Consider the following 27,773-nt stretch of genomic DNA (forward strand, 5'->3'; position numbering starts at 1 on the left):
AGGAAAGAGCATAATAAAGAAAAGGACACACTGCCTGGTAGACAAATGGCAAACCAACATCCATGGCACCCAGCCCTTCCATGAGTGCAAGATAGAGAGAATCATCATGATATCACATCTCACAAAATGTTGAGCAAATACCAAAAGCTTGTATTGTTTGTTTCATTACAAAAGTTTCATCATTGCCTTCTCAACATGTTTTTGAGGTCAGGAAGCAGCAGTAAGTTTTTCATGTCAACACATGTATATCTACAGAATATAAAATACATGCAACTGCGTGCTTCTGCCAAAGAATAAAATGGTTTTCCAACCCTTAAAATCCAGCATGATCATAGTCAAAAGGAAGAGTGAGATTGGAAGGGGGGCCATCATCACCTCTCCCCTCCATGAGAGCATTCAAATCAATCAAAAGTTAGGATCCCCAGAACAAAAAAAGGAACACACATGCCCCTATATATCCCTCATCTCAATTATTCCTTAATGCTGTTCAATTTCTTTTCTATAAGAAAAGAAAACTGTGAACACCTCAAACAGGAACAAAACCCACCATCCTTTTCCCATCCACCCCTCCTCATTCCCTTCTGCTAAATTCAGCAAGCACCTGTTCCTATTTCTTGTCCACCCTCTCATAAAATACTATATTGTTATGATCACACACACACACACACACACACACTCTCTCTCTTTTTGATGGTCAGCTTCTCACTCTGTTCTCCATGTAGCTGGGCCAATAAGGTCACTTCTTGCTGTATCTTCTCTTAATGGAGTTGTTTCTCTTTCCATACTGCTATAGAGGTCCTAATTAAGAGCACACTGCAGTTCTTATCTTTCCTTGCATGCAAGTGCGAGACGTTGTTGCTCAGAGAGAGGCTTCATCCTCCTATCTCTCTTCAGAACCCTGTAGCTGTTCTCTATCTGAAGGTTCCTCCGAGCGTAGGGTGCCAGAAGTCAGTTGTGGTCTCGCTTGCCACCGGGTACGTACTCGTGACAGGAACCAGACACAGTCCTCGGCTTCTAAGGTCTTGCTTCGGTTCATCACAATCCTTGGATTCCTCAGGTATCTGCATTAACACATTGCGTTTGTGTTGTATGATCCCTCACTGACACAGTAGCAAAGACAAGATAGTACCTGTTTTGGCTTCATGGGCTGCCCATTTTTAAAGTAGGGACTGCTTAGAACCTACAATCAGTGATAGATATTTAATCGCTGCAAATGGGTGTTGGAATAGATCTCATGAGAAACACTCGATGGACTTACACCGACTTGGTCATGAAGGAACTTAATGTATTCAATGGCTTCTTGGAGAACCGAGGCAGTATCAGTCTGTCACAAAGAAAGAGAAAGCAGTTCGATCATGAAAAGTGAGGGAGAGATTCGATCATCTGAAAGGAAGACTGTAGCGAGCAATGCTCGTAAAGAAGCATTGTAAGGAAAAGAAGATCAAAAGAAAAGAGACCTCACCTTTCCAAAAGGTGAAACTAGTTGCTGGAGAGCAGTGATTCTGTCCCCTAGTTTCTCTTTCCTCACCTGTAAGCATGCAATCCAAAAGCTATCATACATGTAAAAAGACAAGCTACCAAAGCAAAAGATCATGTATCATCGATCCAAGTCCCCATGACTCTAACCACACCTTAAAAGTCGGTAATGGCGAATGCGTCTCTATCCGGGGCTTTTTGGTTGCAGCCTCGCTTCCAGTTTTCTTGGTCGAGGAAGAACATGAGTCTCGATCTCCTCCTGATGACTCCATCTGCTTTGAGAAAGATGGCATAATCCACTGAGGCTCCAAAACCCTAATGATCAGAACAAAAGAACATGATGATGATGTATACCTTAGCTGTGAGCGTGCTACCGCAAACAATTTTGGGCTCCGATGGCTGCATGACATACTTGGAAGGCGTCGGAGAACGGAAAACTGGCCTCATATCACTGGCGGAGGCATTCCATAAGGGTGTGTTGTTGGACAGCGAGGATTTTAGCAGGTGGGAAAGCCATGAAGGCTGCCATAGCTCATCTGAGCTTCCCCCATCGGCGGACATTGGAGACTGGTACTGATTCCTCACTCGACCGTCATAGATGAACTGCTGCTGCTTCGTCTCGGATTCAAGTAGATCTTGCAACATCATCGACGAGCTTGCATAGGAGGCGGGAGTGATGATCTGATAGCCGCCACCAACATCGCTCAAATGATGTTGCTGCTGCAACAACAAGTTCTGGCTCATGTCACCGTATGGATTCGATGTAGAGCTCTCACCGCCTGTAGGTCTCGAACCGAGATCCTCTTGCGGCGTGGCACCGTTCCTATTTCATCAAATCACATACGATCAACAACAACAACAAACAAACCTAGGAGAATCCAGAGATGAAGCATGCGCCAGAGACATACAGCAAAGCTTGAGTCCAAGTCATGGAAGAAGGCGAGAGTCCACCGTCGGGGTGTTGCATCTTATGAGTCTCTTGGAAAGTGATTGAGCTGCCACAGGCCGACCCTGCGGACTCGTCGAAGGACCGAGCTTTAGCTTCGACCAACTCAGCTGCCGTCCACCAGCTTCCTCCGCTGCATGTTCCTGGCCGGAACTCTTCTGCCATCTCTCTCTCTCTCTCTCTCTGGTGAGGCTCCTCTCTCGGCTTGGGTTGATGACAAGGATGGAGGATGGCGTTGAGGACTTGCTATATAGTGCAACTGTTGGGGGTTCGACTAATATGGCTGTGGAAGTCACGGTCATCAACATCTGACCTCAAGGGGAAGATGGAGAGGTGAAAAGAATTGGCAACCTTCAATTCCCTTACACAAAATGCTTGTCTTTGGACTTGTAATAGCCTTTCATTCATGTTTTTGGATTTATGTTGGCTTGGGTACAAAGGAATATGATGCAGCTTCCTTTACTTTAATCGATTCAAAGCAGACTCAGTCAGTCTCTCAGTAGTAACCTTACTTTCCCAAAACCAAAAAGAAAGATAAAAAATGGTTACTATATATGAATCAAATAAGGTGCATATATTAGCCTTTTTCCTATTTTCCTTTCCTATTTGTTTGTGCATATATTGGCATTCTAATTAGAGTCTCATAAAAGCTCTTTTAATAGGATATTATATGAGAATATGTAACATCGGATTAAGATTAAGATCGACTTATAAAGATATAATATATTTATTATTATTATTCTTAATTTAAAGTATTTTAAACAGATGATTTAGATTCAACTATCATAATATAAGAATATGACTGATATGGGCATATCTAAGCATATTTACATATTGAGATAATGTGGAGGTAATAAGTGTAATTCATTTAACATTTCTATGATTAAGAAGTATAGACAAGTCACTAATATGATTTGTATCACATTAATTTTACTATGATTTGAAACTAGTGTTCTTATGGGAGTTGACTACTTTATAAACCAATGAAAACTTTGGATTTCATAATAGATAAATAATTATATATATATATATATATTTGGTTTTATATGGATTAATGAATAAATTCTACATAAATCAAATGTAATAATACACAACTTAAAAAAAATCATAGTTTCTCTAAAATTTATGAATATTTATAACTAACAAGAAAATTCATGACTCACATTTGCTTAAATTTAAATAGAGATGAATATTTTTGAAGATCTTAATTAGCTTAGGTGGTAAAAAAATTGATTTGGGATTTATAAGAACCCAACTAAAATATTTATCATCATATCATAGAAACAAGTTTTTTTAGGTCTTTTTCTACTGATCTATTTTTTTTAGAATTTATAGTAACTCAATCAAAATATTTATCAAATAAAATGAGACATTGACTCATCTTTTTATGATTTTTTACCTCTCTTTTTTTGGAGATCTCTCAAAACTTTCTTGTGAAATTATATAGGAATTACTGTGACAACGAGAGGGAGATGTTGATGGAAGTCCACTCAAAATAGTAGCGTAATTTAATGCCTCAAAACTTATTTAGTTGCTTGCTCTAGAAAATGTCATAAAATGATATCATAGGGTTAAAGTTGCAGAGGTGCTAACATATCCAAGTCTTACAACTATTCAGAGTTCTTGACCCACTAAATTCGTTTCATTGACTCATCTACTCCCTAAGTTAGGTTAGTATACTATGAATTGCATCAAGTGAACATTAATTTTTGTATTCAGTAACTACTATAATACGGCTTCACGTATACTCTTTACATATTGATATCTTATGTCTCTATGAATATTTTCTTTATGTAAATTGAGAGTGTTGTCACGAAGAAATAGATAAGAATTTTAGGTGAAAAATTACTTGTAAAGTAGATTAATAATAATATTTTTAACACCTAACATTGTTCAGATATTATCGTATTTTACTTTATAAATTTAAAAGTTTAATCCTATCTTTATCATTGTGCAAATTTCTAAAAAAATAAGTAACTTTTCCTTTTAGGTTATTCCCATGAGAAAAAAAATTCTTATTTTTAGAATTATTGAACACCATTATTTTTTTAGTATGTAGAATAAATAATATAAGCCATCTATCACTTTTTCTCTTTTTTTTTAAGGTATGAATCGATTAACCTATATATTTACAGTATTTTTATGCTATGTTACAGTGCTTCCAGTAACATTAGAAAAATATTAAACATAATATAAAATTAATATAACATTTTTTTTATTATTTTATAATATATTTTTAGTATTATTAAAAAGATTGTAATGTAATATAAAATTACTAAACATAGCGTTTTCTACTACCAAAATAAGAATATTTTTAGAGAAAATCAAAATGAGATTTTATTTTTTAAAAATCATCTTTTGTCATTTATATTTATATAATAATAATAATAATAATCATCATCATCATCATAATAAGCATCATCATCAAGAAGCTAAATAGCTGTTAGAATTCAAATTCAAGAGAGAGAGAGAGCGAGAGAGAGACAAGGGCGACGTCATGCTGATGACGGGGCTGTCGTAGGTCAACGTGGGTCCCACTAGGCGTGCTCCTGCGACTGACCCACCGGGACCCACCACCCTTCCCCTTCCACTAACCAGTCAAAAAAGCCTGAAGCTTTTTGCACTCGCCCTCCCGTCTTCTCCTCCCTCTCTTCTTCTTCTTCGTCGTCGTCTTCTTCTTCTTCTTCTTCTTCTTCTTCTGCATGCCTTGACCTTTTCTTTCCCGTGTTACAACACAACCTTCCCTTCGTTGTTCTCGCACATCGAAAGGAATAGATACTTCACCATCCTCGTCTCTCGTAGATCGACTTCCCGGTGAGCTACGCTTCATCCTCCGGGAGACATCTCACGTTTTAGATCACGTATACTGCGAAAAGTGCTTCACGATGAGATGAATATATATATTTATATTCCGGTGCTTGCAGTCATCTGTGTTCATCCATTTTGTCACTTAGCTTTCGCCTAATATGAATCATGTCTCATACACAAGCTTAAACTTTTAATAGAATAACATGATAAACAAAATAAGATAGTACCAAAAGGTATATTACTATGTTCAAAATAAGTCACCTTTTCCACACACAAAAAGATAAATATCATAATAAAAATCATGTCATTCGAGTTACAACGTATTATACGTATCGATCTTAACAAGAATATTAGGAATTTAAACTAGGGAGATATATATGATATCCCAATTTGACTATATCATATTTATATAAAAATATTGTGCCATGTACTTTTTCTGAAATCAAATTATAATTTTTGTAGCTAAAGGAAGCACAAAGCTAAGAAGAAATAAGTCAGTATTAGAGTCATGTCATATGTAATGTAATCTTCTAAATTACATACTTCTTTTTTTGTATATAATTAAATATGGCACAGAGCTAAACATCAAATTCAGTAAACAGCCTTTTTCTGCAAGGACTGAAAGAAGTGATCAAAAGGCTAATTTGTATATTCAAAAGGCACTACTTTAATTTTATGATTGACAAAAAGAAAATTTTGGTGCCAACATGCCATAATTATAATAAATAAGTCAATTATTGACTTTTGGGGTGCCAACAACCCAATTAGTAAAGCATTGACTTCAGCCACATCTTGGTCATTTCTGGTCTTCCTCAAAAGCAGTTAGGTCATAGCCATCCACCTCTTTGGATTTGCCCTTTGTCCTCTTTCACCTCTCCATATTCTCCTCATTCTCTTGCACTCATATTATGTTAGAAGGCAATTGCAGCAACACCTCCTTTCACAAAACTCATGTGTTAGAACAAAGGCAGGCTATGGTGTGTCATCACCCACTTCAAACCACAGCAAAGTGATAGGTGTTCCCCCTCACACAAATAGGAAGTTTGGTATCTAATCATCCAACATGAAACATGAGGACTGGTTTACATGTACTCAAGAAGGGAGTGAATGAGAGGATGCAGCATCACTTGAATGATTGCTTGATTAGAAGATATGTCTTTGACTACTACACATGCCATTCCTCCATAGAGACTTGGTTCTACTGAAACTATTTATGATGTGTGGCTGCTTGTAATGGGAAGCAGTACAGGGTGAGAAAGATGTGGACTTTCATGTGAAAACAGTGGCGGCTTCAACTGTGGGGAAAAATTTTCTATGCTGCAACTCTTTTGGTCCATAAGATTTGTCAAATGAGACCTGTCAACTCCACTAAGTCAAATGCCATCATGGTCACATTTGGTGTAATCTTGTACCAACATCAACCATAGGACAAAACCCAACCTGTTCACCTCATGAAGTTGCATCATCCCCTGTTAGAGTCATTCCAGGAGTGGCCAAAGATTAGTCATGTCACTGTGGATGATGACCTGAATGATAACAACTTCATAGTCTTGAGTTATATTGAGTGCTAGAGTGGAGAGATGAACAAACACAATAAACACAAAATTAACATTAGATAAGTTCTCTTATACAGGTAGAATTATAGTTTTGATGTTGAAATATGCACCCTTTTTATTTTCAGTATGTATCATTATCAGAGCAACTACATATATCAGAAAAGATCCATCTAATTGTTTCAACATTAAATATGTACTCATCTAAACAGTGAGGAATTGTGATTTGGCAGTTTGATTCTGAGAGCAGTAGGTAGGAGTGGCATTATGGCTCCACAACCACAAGGACTTGAAGGCAGAAAACATACATTATTCTTAGTGGACTCTATTAAGAGAAAACTGGCCTATGATGCCACACTAATTTTTTAAGATAGAGATCACTTTAGATTATTAAACCCACAATGATAGAGACCACAAATTCCAAACAATTTAAAGGTTTCTTCCATGGCATGTGTGGAAAGTGGACAAGAAGAGCAGGAAAGATGGTAGCATTCTTCTTATCAGAAGTCTTTTTGTTAGAGTCCTCCAAAAGGAGTTTGATTCACATAAGACTCTCATTCTCTATCCACATGTGGTTTTCACTTCAATTTTTATCATCACTCCTGAAAGCACTGGTTCTAGGTTCATCCTATGGACAATGCTTCCTTCCAAATCTACTCTTCCAAAGATTGACCTACTGCTTCCAAATCCTTGGAGTTGAAATATTGTTCCTGAGTCCAGCTAAAAAGGAGCTTTAGTTTCTGCTCTCAGGAATGATAAATGCTTTAATCATTGGAATAAATTTATAGTGCAACTTGGCAAGTGGTGTTCCATTGACTTCTTTGATTCCTGGTGTACCTCTAAGGTCATAAGTGGGGCCCTAAATGTGGACATGAGATATAAGATGGTGCACTCTTCTCGTCCTCTGTCTAGCTAGGCATCAAATATTCTTTTACATAGATAAAGTTAATTTAGTTAAAGAACACACACTGATCTTTCAGCTTCTTCTTACAGATGAACCATATACAGTCATATTTATGATAAGAGGATGCTACTTTGTCCATATGATTCTTCCCTTAATTGCCATGTACACACATCATAGCCTTATCTCTCTCTTTACTGAGATGTTCTCTTGAGAAGCTAATAATGCTAGAGAGTTCGAGGGGGAAAAAAAAGAAAGGATTGAAAGATCCATATCTCAGTAGGTTGACTTGGTTGCATGTAAAGGGAAGCTTGTAAGTTGATGTTTGTTGTATTCCTAATGCAGTATATTGTTAGACTAGAGGCCAAAAGATTGAAACTGCAATCTAAGCATCGAGTCTGCTGTTCTGAGCCAACACAGAAGATAGAGTGTCCATAGTTCAATTTCAGACTAGGTAGAAGTGAGGAATGATTTGAAGGAGAAAATTTAGAAGCACTGAAGAATGATTTGAGGGATTTTATTTTATTTTTTCTTCTCATGATGGTGAGAAGAGAGACTGCAGGATGCATTGGATCTAATCCTCATAACTCATTTTTCCTTGGTCATAATTAATTCTCAGAACCTTTCATTTTTCTTTTCTTAAGCAAAATGCATCTTTGGAGTGCCATATAAGTTCTTCAATGTAAAATGACAATCATAGAACCTTTGCAGATAGATAAGCAAAAATTGGATGCCTCATGATGGGTAGGTACAGAACCAGAGCTTAAAGTCCTAACTTTTTGTTATTATTTTAGGATTGTTTTGGTTAGAAGACACCCAGGAATTCTAGCTGATCCTACCATTTGGAGTTGCACAAAGTTTAGAAAAGGAACCATTAGAATTACAGTTGCAAGGTGTTTGAGAATGTTCATGATGAAATCCATCCAAACAGAAGAGTTCAAGGATAAATTGCCCCTACATTAAAAATCCCAAAGAAGATAAGGTACAGCTTTTTCTTCTGAGGGACACAAATTAAAGGATTTAAGCTACTTGTGGGTTTATGATTGGCCTCATAGTTTATTTTATTTAGGATTGTAGCCTTGAGTATAAACAAATAATAACTGCAACTTTGATAAAGTCAGAAGAATGCCACTTTGAGCTAACCAAAGGAGGAACAGAAGTTCCACTAGAGTAAGAAAGAAACTTTAAGAGAATCCTTTGCTCTCTCTCTCTCTCTCTCTCTCTAGCTTAAAAGCAATCTTCTTCTTAATCTGGCCTCATGATTACGATTGTTCACAAGATAGAAGATGCAATTTGCATGCTTCAGCAATATTTAGTCCTTGGAATGAGATAGCTGAGACAACTTGGGGTCACATATCACTGGACTAAATATGCAATCCACCAACTACCAAACAAAAATATTTGATGCAGACTTCCAATCCTCTCTTCATTAATTTGATCTTTAGTAGCTTGGTTTTTAGCATGAAAACATCATTATCATCACTTTAAGAGAGTAAAGCACACCTATGAGCCAGTATCAGTTCGATCATCTCATCAATTCATGAAAGCCAAGACTGCTCTCTTATCTAGAGAATTGCCTTTGTTCTATAATCTTTTAGATTAGTCCATGATGATTGAAATGAAGCAAGCTGCTGTTTTTTAGGTTGCCAAATTAGGATAAACTTTTCCTCATGGCTTATACAACTCTTCCAGCCCAAAACTCTCCAAACAGTCAATTCAGTGTGTGGCAGACAATTTCCATATACAAAGATCGTAAACCAAGGTTGCCAAGCAGTCATCTTCTTCAATGTCATCTTCAGAACGTTGACTTTAGGTGCCTGGGGGATGCTTTAAGAAGATTAATTCATCAGGAATACATGCTTCATGCGTTCTCTGATATGATTTCCACCTAACCCTTTGCTTGGGACAAGTTAGACACAAGGAGTCAATAGCATGTCAAAGTCAAGGGAGACTTGAGCCACAGTTGGCATCACCAAGGTCATCTTTTTGGCACATGCTGCAAACCAGCAATTGAGAGGTGTGATCTGGGGTGGGCCTAAAAAGATTTGGATGTCAATTAGCTCAGAAACAGAGGTATGAAACATACTTGCCAATTATGTTTTTAGTTCTGTGACTCACAAAAGAATCTGCACAACTGACAAAGGTTGACACCTTGAATGATATAGTCTGAGAGAGATTGAAGATGGCTGTGTGTCTGTGTGTGTGTGTGTGAGAGAGAGAGAGAGAGAGAGAGAGAGAGAGAGAGAGAGAATATCCAAGGCATCATGGAAATGAGATCCACCTAATGAGGACCATGGGCTTTTTGTGTTGTGCAGGCATTAGAGTCAGATGATAGCAGTGTTGGTTGATCAATACAGAAGAGAAGGCAATATTTAGACATCACTAACTTGCATTCAAACATGAGCACGAAAATTAGCGCACACCCAGAAAATGCCTCATGCATTTTCATAAGCTCAGAGGAATGTGAAAGAACTGCTGATAGCTTTTTATTCTGGAAATCTGTTGCTGGCATTCATTAATCTGAAATCATCAGTCAAATAATTTGAGTTTGATTTCATTGAGACAAGGAATTTCATCTAATCCGATAGGATAATTGACTCGTTAACTTATTAGGTTTGAATCATTGGACTAAGATGGTTGATCCAAGTTAATAATAATATATGCATTAATATATAGTTAAAGTACAATTAATGCTTAGGTTAATTCTTTTTGTGTTTTGCATTTTTTTGGATTTATTATTATTATTTAAAATTTCTTTCAGTTTATTCTAAGGTGTATATATATGTGTGAAACAACACTTGATTTGTTCAACCAATTATGATGGAGAAATTTCATTTTTAGTTTTGAGAAGAAAGCTTAATTCCACAAAATCATGTGTCACATAACATACATTCAGATACCAAAGAATAATTCCAGTTGCATCTGTCACTGAAATTATGGATCAGATCACCCCCTTTAAAAGATTGGCAGGTAATCTTGATGAGGATTTAAATCTTGAGAGTCATGCAGGTGATGCTGATGAACTCCTGTGTCTGAACTTGATTTTTCTTCTAGCAGGATGGAAGACAAATGCTTATTTATGGACTGAAGGGTTTTGCCTTAGAGATCCTCAGCAGGGGGAATAATGTCTTATCATCATCAGTATCATCAATGTCACTGATTCTTCATCAAACCTGCCCCCACTCATGGGATTGCCTTTATGCTTCTCTTCTGTTGTGCAGATCATTCATATGCCTTCTCTCCTACAGCAGCCCCACTCTGATGCCATTTATACTTCTTGTCCATGCCATCAGTGCACAGCTTGACCCTTCCTTCCAAACCAGTCAAATCTACCTTCCTGCCTTTACATTTGTTTCATCTGATGTTTTAGGTTGCTCAGTTCCAGTCCCCCCTCCAAGGACCAAATGCTTAACCTGAGCATGTGCTGGTCTCCAACTGAAGCAATGAATTGAAATCTCTGTTGAGCTTCTTCCCTGTCATTGAAGGTTTTGTCTAGTAGGTAATGTTTGGTGGAAGCTCACATCAGAATCCAGCTACCATTTCTTGAGTTACAATCCCTTCTCTTCCATGTGAGTGCTTGTGGATGTGTTGGACCTGTTTCACAATCCCTTCTTGCACTTTTAGTCTGAAGATATATGATAGTGAATTATAGAGGAGGGGTTTTTCATATGAAATAATATGCATCAAGTTTATATTGTATTTACTATAGAGAATTCATCTTGTTAGGTACCTACCTATGAACTCACAAAGTTGTATTTACTTTAATATGTTCTTTGGGCATCCTTATTTTATCCAGTCTAGCATTGAAGATATGTTTTCATTTGTTGTCTCAAGAGGAGATAGGCACATACATGATGATCACATTAAAAGGAGGGAACAAGGAGAAGAACAACATCACTTTCTCACCCTAGAAACAAATCAATTAAAGCTAAGCCATGAAGGGGACTCAATGATTGATGTCTAAGGCAGTATCATTGAGTAAGCTTTTGATTAATGTGGCTGCACCTAAAAGAATCCCCTCCTCTGTTGCTTGTAGCTCTGAAACAAAAGAGTAAACAAATGAGATGGTGTTGGTTGGCTTGCTTGAGGGCTCCTTGTCCAAAATGAACTTTCTTCCCATTAGATAATTCCCTGATGAAGGTTCATGGATTAAACAACATCATATTAGCATTGCCATTTGGATGTTTCTTGATTTATGCCCATATAAGCCAACATTAGCAAAAGAAGATCAGCTAAGGGCACTCTTTGTGACATTGAAGGACAGTGCACAAACAGTTCATGAAATCTATTCTTGATAACCAATATTATCCTTCTCTCTTTAAACTTTTCTTGGTGACTGCACTTAAATTACTTCTGAGGCATATTTCTGTGTGGTGAATTCATGAACATAATATTTGGGTTCTTTTTCTTTATTCTGATTCAGCTAGATAATGTTGTCATATGTAATACAGAATTGTTCTTTCTGATCAAAAGTAGCATATTTTTCCATCTCAATACTACTAATTACAAATCTATTATAAGTGTATGACAAGCACAGATTGAATCAACCTTTTCTTAAAGAAGATTAACCTGGGAGATCAACATAAAAATGAAACAAATTTGATAGAAACATACAAATGAGAGATGTTCCATGCTCAAGCCTTCCATACTATTTTTGGCCATTATAGTGCATGAGTGTCATGTGCTGTTAAGGGGGGAGAGAGAGAGAGAGAGAGAGAGAGAGAGAAAGAGAGAGAGAGAGAGAGAGAGAGAGCAACATATCAACTTGAGCATAGCTCTGCCAGTCAATCTGATTCAAGCATAATTACTGGTCTCTTCTTCTATGCACCCCCTGCATCAAAGCAGTTCATTTACAGGATGTTTATGAAAGATTTTATATTCTCTGCACATGAAAGTCTATTCTTGGTGTATTAAATCATAGCTTTGCTGAATCCACACTGTATGAGAATAATAGTACTCCTTACAGCTCCTCCAGATTCTCTTCAGAGGGAGACAATGGAAGGTCAAAGCTGTAATGGTCTTTAAAACCTGAATCCTCAGCTGTCTTCCTCTTCCTGCCTAATATAAAAAACTTCCAAGCTTCCTCCATTTGTTTCCTCTCTCTCTCTCTCTCTCTCTCTCTTTCTACCACTGCCACTCTGTCTTGCCATGACAGAATTCTCCTTCCAAACTTTCCCCACCAATGCCAAACCATCCAAATCAGAACTCCCTACACTCCATGATGCTGCACAATTAACTAGAATTGATCTAATTTTGAAGGTATTCATATCACACAAACTCATATGACTAATCTCAGGCTCTGTATGTAACCCATTTCAAGACCTTTTTCTTCTTCTTTAACTTATATGATTGATAGATAGATAGATAGGGCAATGGGCAGTGGGCAGTGGCATTCCTTAAGCTAGAAGGCTGGTCATGTGTTTCTCTAGAAACAGCCTACACCACTGTTCATCTAAAATTTATTTTTCTTGCTAATAATTTGTTGGTTAAGACATCAAAATTAGTAATTTGTTGAAATATTTTCACTTTCCTTCCTTAAAAAATTAACTAATATAAAACAGAGAATGAATCAGTAAATTTTTTTTCTTTGAAATTTCAACTTTAAATATTAAAAATCTGAAATAACTAAATTCTGAATTCGAGAAGGAATATGAGATATTACAGTATTAACAAGATTATTAATTGATATGAGCCCAACCAATTATATTATCATCTAATAATTTTTAATATAAAGATTATTAGAAAAATTTAAATAAATGAGCTACGGATATCATAATGAGATTAGTGTTTTAGATATACAAATAACATGATTTTTGAATTTGATATAATCGAAGAAATTATAACTAATTTGGATTATGGATAAGAACATATCCATATTTATTGATGTGCATAAATTGATTAAAAAATATGTCATCTCAATGCCGCCTCATCAATTCATGCACCCAAAATCCTACATCCAACCATCCGTCCATCTTCAGGTAGGTCCCACCAAGATGTCAGTTTGGCGTCCGTAGGTGTCGGGGCCCACAAAATGTACCCATCCAACCCATCTCGGTCTGTCGTCTTCCCTCCCTCTTGCCTTCGATCGCATTCCTCCGCCATCCTCTCTCTCTCTCTTACTATTTAGCCACCTAAACCCCTTCTTGAACCCCAACTTCTCTCTCTCTCTCTCTCCACCTCCAATGGCCAAGATGTCACCTGTCGCCGCCCTCATGCCTTGTATAGCCCGCTTATCCTTTCTCTCCCTCGTCTTCTTCGTTTTCTTTTCCTCCTCCTTAGCGGATTCATCCGGCGGTGACGTCGCCTCCATCCAGGAACTCCTCCGCGGCCACGGCCTCCCTGCGGGGCTCCTCCCCAAGTCCGTGGAGTCCTTCGTCCACGACTCCTCCTCCGGCCTCCTCGAGGTCCGGATCGACCGCCCCTGTTACGCCCGTTACGACGACGGGCTCGCCTACTTCGATCGCGAGGTGCGCGGCAACCTCAGCTACGGGGCGCTCCGCGGAGTGGTCGGCTGGTCGCAGGAGGAGCTCTTCCTGTGGCTCCCCGTCAAGGGGATCGTAGTCACCGACCCGGCGTCGGGCGTCATCCTCTTCGACATCGGCCTCGCCCGCAAGCGACTCGCCCTCTCGACCTTCGAGGACCCGCCCGACTGCTTGCCGGAAGGAGAAGAAGCGTTGGCCGGTTTAGGTGAGTGAGGGAGCTCAAAACAACAATCGATCATGGCCGTCCGGCTTTTCTCGTTTGGAAGTTCCGATTTCTGCCCTCGTTTCGGATGGAAATGATCTGATTACGTTTACTCTTGTTTGGGAAATCCGGATCTTGGCTCATAAAAATCGAATCTTTATCGACAACTTTTCCTTCTCTCTGCAAAATTGTGATTTTGAATTCTTTTCGAAGTTTTTTACCTTCAAATCTAAACAGATCTGATTGCTTGGTTATAAATCAGTAGTAAGTTCTTAAAATGACTTGGTTGCGTATGCAAGCAAACCTTTTGTCTTTCCAACTCTTAGAATCTATCACTCTGTTCTGCATATCTGATTTCTTAGTATGTCTGTGGTCTTTATTATCTCATAGGTGGTGTAGTTTTGTTATTTCTATGCTTGCTTTTGCTCGAGTATGGGGTGCAGTCATTTCCCAAAGTTATGTTCACTCTCCTCTGCAGCTCATTCTCCATATGTGCATGACTTATTGTTCTGTTCCTTCGTAGCAATTCTCCACAGCAATCACTAATCGGCTGCTGCACATTCTTGCTTGTTTTGCAGGGTTGTTTGGCAGAAGAGGATACCAGCAGCAGAGATAATTATCAGAGAACCATATTGAAGATATATTCTAAATTTTTCCTCCTTTTTCCTAATCCTGTCTCCCCCTTCCTGAAACTTCTGGTGTGTTGTAAATGGAAAATGGAATTTTATGTTCTTAATACAATATCATTATCTCTCTCCATCTCTCTCATCAGACACCTCCCATCAAACAGTGAAATACTTATCTATGTGCAATAGGAAGTTCTGAGGTGAATTGTAAGTTGTGCCAGGCTGCCAGCTCAAGAGTCTGTGGTGAGGGCCATGTACAATAGGATTTGAACATGCTTCTTGGCTGGCATCAGCTGTCAATTCTTTGGAAATGGTCCATATCTTATAATAATGGCACTTTGTCATGTTGTTCATTCATGTAACCAATGGCAGCAGCTGGTCCAAGTTATGTCATGTGATTCAACAGTTATTGCATTCAATCATGCATATTATTAATGTTATGGTGGCTGCATTTTTTAATGCTAAAGTGATTGATAATCATGGAAAACTGCTCTGAGAATGTCATTTATAATCTGTGTTTGTTAAGAGTAACATTTGGTATGTCATCCCAATTTGAAGTATCATGGCAATGATTTTTTTTTTACTTGTTCTTTGAAAGAAAGTTTCAACTGGTCAACTGCATAAGATGGTTTGACTAAACATGTCAAGCAGACCTTTTCTTCAGTTATTCACATCTAAATCCATAACTGATCTGCTTGAAAGCAAATTAGTTTGATAAATAAGATATATACTTCTGACCTTGAGTATTGCAAAGGAATTATAACATTTGTTCAAAGAGTGACAAGAGCATTCATTCTCAAGGTTGATTGAAATTAGTTCTTTTGTCATAGAATTGATGTTTGAAGTGATATGATTAATATTGGGTTAAGAATAATGGAGTGGATGAAGACAGGCTGATTCCAGGCTTTTTCACTAGAAGCAATGCAATTATGCACTGCTACCAGTATGCTGGCAGCAAGCAGACACACCTAAGACATCCTTCAAAGCTTCAAATTTGTGATAACAATGGGACAAACCAGGTATTCTTTCATGACTGGTCCAACCATCAAACTTACAGGTGATCATCAATTATTAGCATGGCTAAATCACCATCATAATTGTTCTTTCTTAACATAAATCTAATAGAAAAGTAATCGAGGAAGAAGTCCATTTAGCTGACTTCAAATAGTTGGTACAATAATACTTTGGTCAGTGGATGGAGCAGTGGATGCATGTAATCTCAACTCTCACCTTTTTTCTGATCAAGCTGCAGGACTTGAACACAATGGATTCAACTTCACACTGGGGGCTAACTCAGCTTTTGCCAAAGGAAGATGGACACTGCAAAAAGAAACCCATGACCTACTTGCGCAGATCTTCCAAGGCAAGGAAAGATTAACCATAGAAACCATTACTTGTTGTTCAAAGTGGTTTCAGTATGTCTGCAGTTCAACATCATCCTCTCCAACATGAAATTTCATTGAGGTAATGAATTCTTTAACCATGATTTCACCAACAAAAACAATGACAAATTATGCTATGCAATCAGCAAACTGAAGGAGATAAAAGGAATGGTGTGCACTGGTCAGCATATCTGCTGGTTTATGTGGTCTATGTAGACTCACAGATGCAGAAGAAAGGAAAGGACACAGTTTATTGTTTGGATGCTAACATTATATACGTTCTGTTCTCAGAGTTCACAAGATTTAGACATGCCAAGTGATGTTTGGTGGAATGTCAAACGTTCATTTTCATCAAATATCTGTTCCTGTAGCTGAAAAACCATTTGTGGAAGGCTAAATAGTGATCACTATTAAGGTTGTTTGGTTGTCTTTGGATAGCAACATCATTCTTCTGGCATCTTATTGACATGTAAATATCAGTGGATGACATATTTGATTCATGATCATAAATCTTTTATTAGCATCCAAACTATGCACTCCGCTAATCACTTCAATGTTATGTTCATTTCAAGACTCCACTCATTCATATCAGCTAGTGCAAACAGTATTTAGAAGTTCTATGTGGTTTAGCTAGCATCCCAATATCTGCTGCAAGTTCACATTTTCTCCTGTGGGCACAAACTCAGCTTCTTTCCAAGTATGAGTTCTATAGTAGGAATCGAATTCCATTCTGGTTTATGATGATATGCATTGAAGACATGAGATAACATAACTCCTGTTCCAGCTGCAATCTGCATTTGCATGGTACTGTTCTTTCTTTCTCAAAGACATTTGTAATGGAATTGCAAGGCTGGTCACCAAAATCTTTTGGATATAAATTATTAGCCTTCTTGTATTTGGTCAAATAGCAATGAAATGAAAGATCTGAAATTGAATTATGATAATAGAGTGGAAGGTATCAGATAAAAAAAGCAGAGGAGAAAAGCAAGAAAAAACTAAAATCATGAAAAACCAATGTTCTACCAAAAATTTGTCTCTGTATACATCAACTTCAAATATTTTTGGGCCTCCGCTTCATACTTTGTTACTTCATCTTCCTCCAGCCTAAGCAGTCTTATCTTCTTCACTGATTTCCTTGCAGATGATCACTTCCAAGTCTCGACCGATAGCATAAAACTCCCAAGGCATGTCAGGCCATCTTCAGATTTTGATGAGCACCGAGCAAACATTAAGTTTATGTACATAGAATTAGTTCCATTAAGCTGATTCTTTAGCACGTAATTCGTAGCTCCACAGATCTTTCCTTTATTTCAGCATTGTTCAAAGTCATATTTGCAGAAGAAGCTTACAAAGACTATAACATATTTGTGGTAGATGTGAATGCGATCCATCTCTCTCAAACGATTGCAATATACAGGAGGAACAGAAAAAACAAGTGACCGAGTTCAGGATTTGCTGCCCTCAACTCTTTTCCTGGTGACACGAATGTAGCAAATCACAGCGATGATTATGGTGGCAGCGAGCCCGCCGAGCATCACTTCTCCTATGGCAATGGACTTATCGATCCGGTGGTTTCTGTGATGCCTTCGATTTGCGGGTGCACTTGCAATTCCCATCTTGGTTTCACTTAAAGGAAAGCTAGAGGTTGGTGAGCTTGCCAATACGAGCTTGTCTGCTTCTACCACTGGAACAGGTCTAGCCATAACGATGGCTGCAAGGCCATCAGCAGCTACCAAGATAAAGAGGAGCAACCGAACCATGGATGGAGTTTCTGTTGGAAAGACCTTCACAGAGAAGCTTGAAGCGTAAAGGAAGAAGATGGGAACCTTTAGTGGACTACCTGCAAGATCTGGAACTCCTGGTTTGATGGACAATGGAGCTCATGGACGAAGAAAGAAGATTGTGGCCTTTTATAAGGTTTGAGTTACTGAGTAATGCATCTTTTAGCTGATTTCTCTAAGGTTTCTGTCCACCAAAGATGAAGACAGGGCAGCACTTTCCCACAGGTGGTGGGCAGTGTGGCAGTACTTGCTCCTAGTATTTTTTGCTTCTTGGAAGCTTTGTGTTCCCTTGAATTGTTTGTTTAGAGAGAGACAAGCAGATACAGCTAGATCTGCTTGAGATTAGGAGATAAATGTGTTTGTGGTCCATCAAATGACAGAAGGTCACTGCTTTAGATGACAAGACTCTCTTGCATCCTTGCTTACTTGAGGTCTTATAGCTCAATTCTCGAAACATTGCCAATGAACATAGAAGATCCAATCAGACTTGTATCTGCTTCAGTATCACTTCTGTACTTCTCAGTGGCAATCAAAGAAATCAGGCTGGAGAAACAATATCTTCCCTCATCCATGTCATTCAGACAAGGAGAACATGATTTCATTTTGATGGAAGATTCCATGTCTCGGCATCACAAGCACAAAAATCATTTCCAGTTCACAGATCCAAAATATTCTTGCCATCGTTGGCATTGTCAGTATCTTATCAAGTCGAAGTTTCGACGTCCATGGCATCATGTTTCCTAGCATTTTGACAACAGCAACCTCCTCGTGCACCTAAATTATCTAAGTTTGGTCCCCTTGCATGCTTTCTCTTTTCTAGGAATCTTCCATTCAGTGAATAGCAAAGGAAGTCTGTTCTTTATTTGGTTACATGAGAAGGTATCTTCAACCACTCTTACAATATTTACTCTTCTTCTTCATACTTTAATCTGGTGCTGCTCATTATGGATCATTCTCACAATGGCTCTACCTCTTATTTAATTGTTGTGAGTACCTTTGATCTCAGGTTTTTTGTTTCAGGCAAATGTGCAGCCTTTGGAATCTTCTTGTTTCCTGTGCTTTTCTTGGATCTCATGCAGACCTATATTTAATCAGACTAGATCAATGATGGTTTGATTTTGAAGTGCTCACTAGTTTTGTGATGTAGTTATCATTTCATATTAGATCTGTCATAAGTTATTCTGCACAGTAGATTGTACAAGTGAAAGTTATGTTGTTGTGCAGAGTAGAATTTGCACAATAGCAAATTCTGATGCTTCATTGCTGATATTAAGTGCATAATATGGATAACATCAGAGCCAATTCCATCTAAGCATGTTACAGTTCCTTGATATGAATACTTTATGGCATTAATATTGGTGTATTTTTTGCCCTGGATTTGCAGTAACCATGCAAGAAACATAGGAGAAATAATTTAGCATTGTTCATCTTTATTTGGTGTCTGTGGCAAGGAAAAAGATCACCTATCTGCTGGGAACTACAGACTACTTCTCAATTAATTCATGCTTGCAGTAAGGATGATTGGCCACAACAGTTGAATGACATCTTTGGCAACTAGACATTTCAAGACAGATGTGGGCTTGCTGTTCATGGTGATCATATGTGATATTTGAGTTAGGCTTTGAATAGTTATGATACAAGTCACAGTCACAAATTGGTTTATCTTCCAGTTTTGGAAGATGCGTATGAACATAGCAACTCTCTGAGATTGCTTCATGGCCTCTCAAGTTCTGAGAAGTATCCAAATCTGATCTCTGGTTGTGATGTATATGTTTACCTAATGAGGAGACTATTCCTGAGAAAGATCAATACTTCACACATATTCTCTACAAAATGACAAGAACTCTCATCTCAGTTCTTGTTACGTGAGCAACACAATCTCTGAATTCGATAGGCGCGACAAAAGAGCATCTCAAAGTGAATTTTGCTAGAGAGATGCAGAGATTTGGTCTCACAGCCTCTCTTTGACACCCACCCTCTGTGTGCAACAATTCAATTATGTACTTCCAATGCATCATTTTTCTGTTGCCATAGCCACCCAATAGTTGGAACACAAAGGATTACTCCTAGATTTAGATTGAGGTGTCTGTCCTTGACACATCTTGAATCCGAAACACAGCATTCTTTAGATCAGATTGGTCGGAAGAAGTTGTTCCTTGTCCATTAGATCAGTAACTCTGATGTTGTCTCGGAATCTATAATGCCTAAGAGCAGGAGAATGAGAAACTTGCTTCTCTAATCATTGCTTTCATAGCTGTCACTCTCTGAGCTACATAACATGGCAATATGAAGTGATGAGGAAACACTGTATGGCCCAATATGTTCTTATTCAGATAGCCAGCAGAGTGAGAAAGATGTGTGAGGGAGTTCATGAGAAATATTGGATCAGGTCAATTTTCATTTAAAGCTCACAACAGATCTGTCCCAAGTGACATATTGGTAGGAAATGTATCTTTGTCAATCCAGTTGAGACATCTGACATTAAAATGGCAAGACAATGGCACAAGTTGTATCAAGTGGTTCATCTTCCCACCTGCTTCATGACGACTCCTCAACTAGTGCACAAAAGCAAGCAGTGATGGCTGGCTTTTGGGCAGCCAAACATAGCCTGCTACATAAAGCAGTCCCTTCTTTTTAGTTCAGATAGACTCGATGAGTTTGGCATCACCCCATGAGCAACCTAAAAGTTCCTTGAAAGAGACCTTCAGCTCTTTCGTCTCCACTCTCAGTTGAGTTCCATGGGAAGAAAAAGGAGATCAGAATGTAAAAATAGCATCTCTGCAATGAATCGAAACAGGCTGATGCAGGTAGATTGAGCACTGTAGCTGAAACAAACATCAATCTTTTAGATGGACATGGCAGCCTACTCCTTTCAGTACCATCAAACCAATTGCTTGGATGGAAAGTGTAGCCAATTGGATGCATCGAATGAATGACGAATGGAGGAGAACCTAACAGATCGAAGGATAATATTACAATAAATAGTTTTCGGATCAGTCAAAAAGAGAGAGAAAGCGTGCATAAGCTTTCCTTCTACAAAGTCTCCTTCACGGATTGGCATTAACAGTGGTTGATTCCAAAGCGTTCGAAAGAGACGCCTAATTGCCACTTGATCGCCTCCACAAAGGCCTATCGGTATCAGTGACTGATATATAGATCGGAGGCCCTACGATCAGGATCCGACGGTTGACGATTTCCTGGAATCACATACGGCTATTATCCACGCCATACGAGATCAAGTTGAGCCCACTAGATTTACTGAAACACCCCTGGAGGTCTCGCCAGAACGGAGGGTATTATGGTCAAAGATCAAGTCAACGAGACCGAGGCTGTATAGATCCAACTCGCCGGGACTTTCGTTGGCGCACACAGTCTTCTCTTCCAACGTCAGCGATGCCTGCGGTGGCAAGCTCGTGATTGCTGGGACGCGAGAGGAGGAGAGGGATGAGGTTGCTGGAGTTCCCTTGCGGCTGGCGATCCGGTTGGCTGGAGAAGGCGACGCCGAAGTCGAAGCCGACGGTGGAAATGGAGGAGACGCGGCCGGCAGAGGCGGCGGTGTGCGCGTCTCCGGAGAAGCGGCGTCGGAGGGCGTCGCGCAGGGAGGATTCTCAGTGGCAGCCCTCGTTGGTGGCGATCTCGGAGGACGGGATACCTGTGGCAGCGCCGCCGCCGGCGCTGGCTGCGGCTGTGGTGTCGAAGGGCAGAGGGTCGGGGAAGCCGAAGGCGAAGCCAAAGCCAAAGCCGAAGCCGACCACAAGGGTAGCGTCTCGCGTCGCCAAGGACGACTACCGGTAAGTAGTACACATTTAGCTCATCTGTTCCTCACTGCTATTACCAATCTATTACCAAAGATTTATTTCAAGTATTATTATTATTATTATTATTATTATTATTGTTATGCTAAGGATTAATTTTTAGAATATAAAGTTTTAATTGCTGAACACGAAGAATAAAAAAAGAAATTTTAGCTAATTATTTTGCATTGAGATAATTAAAATCATATATTAGATCCCATCTTAATAACGTAAGCTTTATAGGATTTATGATCATAAAATTTAGATTTTTAGATGGTATAGGAGTTCAAATCTTGTTTTTCTTTCTCAGTATTTAATAAAAAAATATTCATGTGATATTTGTTCTTCATTCGACTTGATTTTTTCAAAAAGAAAAATAAATTCATTCAAATTTCAAACTGCTCAGAGAGAAAAGAAAACACATACCTATCAAAATTGTCTTCCCAAAAGACTCCGCAATTAGTCGATCTTCCTCAGTAGTTAGTCATTTGACTTGATTTTACATGAAAGTATTGTGCATACATTAAGCCTAAACCAGTTTTCTTGTGAGAGGAGAAGTGAAGAGAATATAAGGAGATGATAGCTTAAGTCAAATGATTCAAGAGAGATGATTGACATCCATGCATGATCGGTAGATGCTGCAACGCAAGCTGTGTTGGATTGATCAAACAAAATTTTGAGGTGAATTCGACTGATCAAATATAGACTGCAGTATGTGCAGGGGTTGAGCAAAAACATGTCAACAGAAACTAAATAATAATAGTAATAATAATAATGCATGAACTTACTAAAATCTATTATAATTTTATTGTTAAAATACCTTAGTGATATTTAAGATTTTTGCTTGATTGAATGATCTTCGGCTAAGTATTAATGATTTGTTTATGAATCATTTTGAACTCATCTACAAATAAAGTCCCTTCTGGGCCTTCTGTTTTTATCCTTCAATATTGCTTCTTCCATGTTTATTCTGTCAAAACCATTTGACTTAATACAATCAAAGGAGAAGAGCTGAAGAAGAGAAAAAAAAAAAGAGGAATAATCAATGGATTCTAAAAGTCGGAACCTCTTATGATTTCTATGATGTTGAAATCCAATCAAAGGAGAAGAGCTGAAGAAGAGAAAAACAAAAGAGGAATAATAAATGGATGCTAAAATTCAGAATCTCTTATGATTCCTATGATGTTGAAATCCAATCAAAGGAGAAGAGCTGAAGAAGAGGGAAAAAAAAAAGAGGAATAATAAATGGATGCTAAAAGTCGGAACCTCTTATGATTTCTATGATGTTGGAATCATTACCATGGGATGTACAAATAAATGTTTACACAAGGAACCATTCATGTGTTAGAATTGACATGGTCATCCAAACTCTCTCTGAAATGTCAATATGCTATCTCTTTGTATGTAAATGCTGTGTTTGGTCATTCTCTCTGGATAAGAAGTTAATTTGGGTCTGTTGGTTTGATTCTTTCAGGCACTATGGAGTTGTGCCCACATTTGCTCCAGCAGCCTTCTTCTTCTGAAGCTTGGTTCTAATCAGCACACTTGAAGATTATCTTCAGAATCAAAATGTTGACCATGAAGTTGCTACTGCTGATTGATTGAATGATTGATGATGTTGATAATTTGCTAGCTGTTTTTTGTTGTTCTCTCTTGTTATCTTGAATCAAAATAGGCATCAAGACACTTTTTCCTGTCATTTAATTGAATGGAGTAGTCTTATCCTACCTTGAGGATTCAAAAGAAAGAAGGATCAAGAAAACAAGATCCAAATGCAACCAAAGCAAAGATTGTAATCACAAAGCAAGCAAGCTTTGGATCCAAATGCAGATCCAAAGGAACAAGACCAAGCTATGTGGTCTTTTCCATATGAATCCAGCTATGTATGTATGTATGTATGCATGCATGAATGAATGTTATATTCAATGTATAATGCTTGATTGGCTTTTATACAATGTATAATGCTTTATTTTCTTGAAATTGATCAATAATTACAAATATATTTCGAACATAGTTTGTCTTAGCAAAATCTTTAGTAGTTTTACATCATCCTTCTGGATTTCAAGCTTCTGAATTGAAATGAGTTTCTTTCTCTCACTTGACCTGACTCTTGAATGATGCCTGTGCCTATCTGCTCATATTTTTTGAATGATACAGCAACAAGAAAACTTCAGGATCTTAAGAAATGAAAAAAAAGGAAATGCTAATCTTTCAGAGTTTGAGAGAAGAATCATGTCAGCATACAGAGGAAAGGATGCTCTAACTTTCAGATAATGTAAATGACAAGAGAACTATGGGTGGAGGACTCTTGTGGCAACATCAACACCTGATTCTACTTCAATATATTATTGCTTTGAAGTATTATGATATGTTATTTAATATAAATGAAGATTTTATGTTTATAATGTTAAAAGGTGTGGTGGGCCTTTTTACCTTATTCAATTCAAGCTTACTATTCACAATCCATTCTTTGACAATCCTTTTAAAAATAATAAAGTATTATTTTATTATTTATCATCTTAGTATTATCGATTTTATCTCTTTTTTTTCATAATTTCTTATTTCATCCTTGTCGATGTCGCTTGATATTGTTCGATCTCGCTCGTTGCTCTCCTTTATGTCGAGGAAAAAGGAGAGGAGGATGAGGAGGAAAATGACGTTACCGTTTATTTGTAAAAGGATGATTTAAAAATAATTAAAAATAGGATTATAAAATAGTAAAAAATTACAAATAGTAATCTCACATTCAATATAAATATTTTTTATTTTAAAATTATTTATTTTTAATATTTTGAAATTTTTTTTGAAAACTTATATATTTAAAAGACTAGTTGATCCATCGGCTCGACCAATGAGGTAATTATCCGAAAGTATCATTTTCTAATTCAGTTCTAATAATTATGATTTTGGATACTATGAGAAAAATTTTCTTTTCTATTTAATTATTCTCATGATGAAATAATTAAATAGAAGACCACTCTAAATGGGCTTAATACGGCCCACATACGAGCCCAACTTGCTAAACCCAAATCTATAGAAGACCACTCTAAATGGGCTTAATACGGCCCACATACGACCCCAACTTGCTATACCCCAAATCTACAGAAGACCACTCTAAATGGGCTTAATACGGCCCACGTACGACCCCAACTTGCTATACCCCAAATCTACCCCTCTTGTACCTCTTAACTCCGGACGCCTCCGCCGATATCTTCGGGCACTCGAGGGTATCTCCTCTCCCAGCGATTCTTGTTGTTCTGTTTCGATCTTGTTCGGACTTACGCTGTTGGAGTTTCTCGAGATCACGCAGTTTTCGATCCAAAATCCGACCTTTTCGCATCGAAGGTTGGGGGTCGAAGCGGGGAATTGACGGAAGCAACGATGGAATTGGCGGACAAGGCGGTCGGATTCTTGCTGTCGGGCGTCAGCCTCTCTATCTTCAGCTATTACACTTTCTGGGTCATCATTCTGGTTGGTCAATTCACTCCCCTCTGTTTTGGTTCTCATGTGGGAACCCTTGATTCGTTTAACTTGTGGATCTTTTGATTGAGACTATTGTGCAGCCATTTGTGGAGAAGGATCACTTTGTGCATGGGTATTTCCTTCCCCAGGAGTATGCCATCTTGATACCCGTGTTTGCTGGTGTTGCGCTCCTCAGTTTCTTGTGTGTGTTTGTTGGGTTTGTGACGATCAAGTCTAACAAGAAGAAGAAATCCGCTTGATAGCAGAACATCGTTTCGGATCCGTGATATCACGAACAAAATTCTGACTTGAAGCCGGAAGATTGATTAGTGGGGGATGTCCTTTCTTTGGTGGTCATTTTTCTCATCCTTTTCACCATCTTTTTCTATCTTTTATTTGTGTTTGTTTCAGTTAGACACCTTTATGTTATCTTTTGATCTCTAACTGCAAATGATTATAATATATACATTTGTGTTGTTTCTTCTTGGGCAACTGATGAATTGATCAATTGTTTGCTAAGTACTTCTCTGTTGTTTGGTCTGAAGTGCAACAAGAGGATGCAAAATGAATCGTGTCCCTACAATAGAGGGCCTGGTACATTTTAACTATCCATGCGATATACTTGATTCATGGTTTGGCAGTGCCAAAAAATATATATATTTTTATGGAATATCATTTGATGGTTCAAAATTTATGATTCTAAATCTATCCTTTTAATAGCATCAGCTCAGTCCATGTGCTTAGAATTGCAAGATCTATTCATGGTGAGTCTCTGATATATATCATATTAGGAGAAAATGATTCTCAAAACTTATTTGACTAAGCTTAGACTGTGTATACTGTGACACCTCTCACAATAATCTGGATAGGGCCTTAAAAGGCCATTAGTTCTGCACAAAAAAATTTGCAGAAATTTGGAACTTTTGATTTGGGCTGTTTAAATTTGATATTTGTTGCTGGTCATAATTATGTGATGGTTGTTCTTTACCTATGATTTCAAATTGTTCTGCATAAGTTGTCATTTGTTTCATTCACTTTGAGATAGACATTATGAAATAAGAATGAGAATGATTAAAGTAAAGTTTTGTGCATCCAATAGTTAAAAAACTGGCATTGAGAAACATATAAAATTAAGTGTTTCTGTCATGCATACTAAGGTAGACTAGCTTTATAACTACTTAAAACAAAAAAGTGGGTTTTCAATATGGATGGACTTATTGTTTGACACCAGACATTTTCTCTATAGATAATTCATGGAAGTAATCGTACATGATATAATTGTCCTGTGACATATTACTAGCACTTTATTCCTAACATATACGACAATAATTAATTATACTGTAATGCAGTCACTTGGACAAGGTAATGAGGAGATGGTTCAGATGTCAAGCTCGTGAACCATGAGTTAGGCAGCAGCGACCATTTTTATCTTATCACATACTTAAGAAGTTTGCAAAGGGATGGAAGTACTTGAGCCAATCCATTTGTGGCATTATTAAAATATGCTAAAAAAGGTAAAGGTACTTGAAGCAGAAATAGAAGTGGGACTTAATAGCAAGGTAACAGAAAAGATGTCAGGATAATCACCATGTAGTTGGCAAAATTATTGATATTGGTTATAGTAAACTCCAATATGTTGTTGTCACTGGCAAAATATGTATTTTACATGTTACTTCAACCCATCCCCATATTATCTGTTTCTTGCTAGTTAATTTTTATTATCTTACATTATATATTAATTTGAATTACGATGAACCTTGACATTTTTAACTTGGAATATGTATTTGTTATTTACCATGCATTCCGTGATCTATTCCTCCAGTGTAATATGCTTACCAGGCCTTCAAATTAAATTGTTTAAAGATAATAAAAGCATGAACGCATCGTAGTTGTTTGCAACTTCTTGTTCTATATCATGTTTCCATCTGAACCATTTTACACACAATTCTAGAGGCGAAAAAGTTTATCTAGTACATATATATTTAGTGCTACAATATTTTTTGTCCTAAATCAATAAAGAGACATGGAAATAAGTTGTTCAGGTCCATGATCACAATAGTTTACTTGTTTAATTTCTTCCTCTAACTTCAAACCTTTGAGACATTGTTGAGAGCTGTCTCATTAAAAGAAACCAGCAAATTAAACATACAAGGACCTGAGTAGCATGCAACATTTTACTTTTAGATAATACTCTTCCAACATAAAGTTTAATAAAAATTGATTGCCAATATCATCAAGCTTGAATTCTGGAGGATACAGTAAGAACTTTGTTTGGCCTGTAATTTAGAGATACAAGTGTTTCTGGATGCTCTCTTACATGCAGTTATTCTTGATATATACGATAACTACAATTTTAATGC

At 37.7% G+C, this 27,773-nt stretch overlaps 4 protein-coding genes across 6 annotated transcripts; 3 read left to right on the forward strand and 1 right to left on the reverse strand.

Annotated features, from left to right (window-relative positions):
- Positions 1-138: 138 nt before the first annotated feature.
- Positions 139-2,800, reverse strand: LOC103998874 (transcription factor bHLH112). 2 transcript variants are annotated; one of them, XM_009420481.3, is made up of 7 exons: positions 2,385-2,800; positions 1,831-2,299; positions 1,632-1,751; positions 1,463-1,528; positions 1,259-1,324; positions 1,130-1,180; positions 139-1,061 (listed from the first exon to the last, which is right to left on the reverse strand). In XM_009420481.3, exons 1-7 carry the CDS (start codon positions 2,585-2,587, stop codon positions 912-914), a joined length of 1,125 nt encoding a protein of 374 aa, XP_009418756.2. In that variant the 5' UTR covers positions 2,588-2,800; the 3' UTR covers positions 139-911. The 2 variants fall into 2 exon arrangements, with proteins under 2 accessions (XP_009418756.2, XP_009418757.2); XM_009420482.3 differs by having other exon boundaries at positions 1,632-1,748; positions 2,385-2,798.
- An 11,008-nt stretch (positions 2,801-13,808) lies between these two features.
- Positions 13,809-15,347, forward strand: LOC103998875 (uncharacterized). The gene is made up of 2 exons (XM_009420483.3): positions 13,809-14,371; positions 14,947-15,347. Exons 1-2 carry the CDS (start codon positions 13,867-13,869, stop codon positions 14,982-14,984), a joined length of 543 nt encoding a protein of 180 aa, XP_009418758.2. The 5' UTR covers positions 13,809-13,866; the 3' UTR covers positions 14,985-15,347.
- Positions 15,348-21,508: 6,161 nt separating this feature from the next.
- Positions 21,509-23,678, forward strand: LOC135623602 (uncharacterized). The gene is made up of 2 exons (XM_065126752.1): positions 21,509-21,948; positions 23,426-23,678. The coding sequence occupies exons 1-2, from the start codon at positions 21,602-21,604 to the stop codon at positions 23,472-23,474; spliced, it is 396 nt and encodes a 131-aa protein (XP_064982824.1). The 5' UTR covers positions 21,509-21,601; the 3' UTR covers positions 23,475-23,678.
- Positions 23,679-25,140: 1,462 nt separating this feature from the next.
- Positions 25,141-25,894, forward strand: LOC135621869 (dolichol-phosphate mannose synthase subunit 2-like). Of its 2 annotated transcripts, XM_065123476.1 has the most exons (3): positions 25,154-25,178; positions 25,262-25,422; positions 25,515-25,894. In XM_065123476.1, the coding sequence occupies exons 2-3, from the start codon at positions 25,333-25,335 to the stop codon at positions 25,671-25,673; spliced, it is 249 nt and encodes an 82-aa protein (XP_064979548.1). In that variant the 5' UTR covers positions 25,154-25,178; positions 25,262-25,332; the 3' UTR covers positions 25,674-25,894. The 2 variants fall into 2 exon arrangements, with proteins under 2 accessions (XP_064979547.1, XP_064979548.1); XM_065123475.1 differs by having other exon boundaries at positions 25,141-25,422.
- The last annotated feature ends 1,879 nt before the right edge of the window (positions 25,895-27,773 follow it).

The sequence above is a fragment of the Musa acuminata genome, chromosome BXJ2-9 (genome assembly GCF_036884655.1).
Source record: "Musa acuminata AAA Group cultivar baxijiao chromosome BXJ2-9, Cavendish_Baxijiao_AAA, whole genome shotgun sequence".
In the NCBI taxonomy this organism is placed as follows: domain Eukaryota; kingdom Viridiplantae; phylum Streptophyta; class Magnoliopsida; order Zingiberales; family Musaceae; genus Musa; species Musa acuminata.

Bases quoted from the DNA above. Each gene is read 5' to 3' on its own strand.
- LOC103998874 (XM_009420481.3), bottom strand. From the start codon at position 2,587: ATGGCAGAAGAGTTCCGGCCAGGAACATGCAGCGGAGGAAGCTGGTGG. The intron at 1,529-1,631 runs GTGTGGTTAGAG...GCATGCTTACAG, and splicing joins CGCCATTACCGACTTTTAAG to GTGAGGAAAGAGAAACTAGG. The intron at 1,181-1,258 runs GTAAGTCCATCG...CACTGATTGTAG, and splicing joins TCCTTCATGACCAAGTCGGT to GTTCTAAGCAGTCCCTACTT.
- LOC103998875 (XM_009420483.3), top strand. From the start codon at position 13,867: ATGGCCAAGATGTCACCTGTCGCCGCCCTCATGCCTTGTATAGCCCGC. The intron at 14,372-14,946 runs GTGAGTGAGGGA...CTTGTTTTGCAG, and splicing joins AGAAGCGTTGGCCGGTTTAG to GGTTGTTTGGCAGAAGAGGA.
- LOC135623602 (XM_065126752.1), top strand. From the start codon at position 21,602: ATGAGGTTGCTGGAGTTCCCTTGCGGCTGGCGATCCGGTTGGCTGGAG. The intron at 21,949-23,425 runs GTAAGTAGTACA...TGATTCTTTCAG, and splicing joins GTCGCCAAGGACGACTACCG to GCACTATGGAGTTGTGCCCA.
- LOC135621869 (XM_065123475.1), top strand. From the start codon at position 25,333: ATGGAATTGGCGGACAAGGCGGTCGGATTCTTGCTGTCGGGCGTCAGC. The intron at 25,423-25,514 runs GTTGGTCAATTC...ACTATTGTGCAG, and splicing joins CTTTCTGGGTCATCATTCTG to CCATTTGTGGAGAAGGATCA.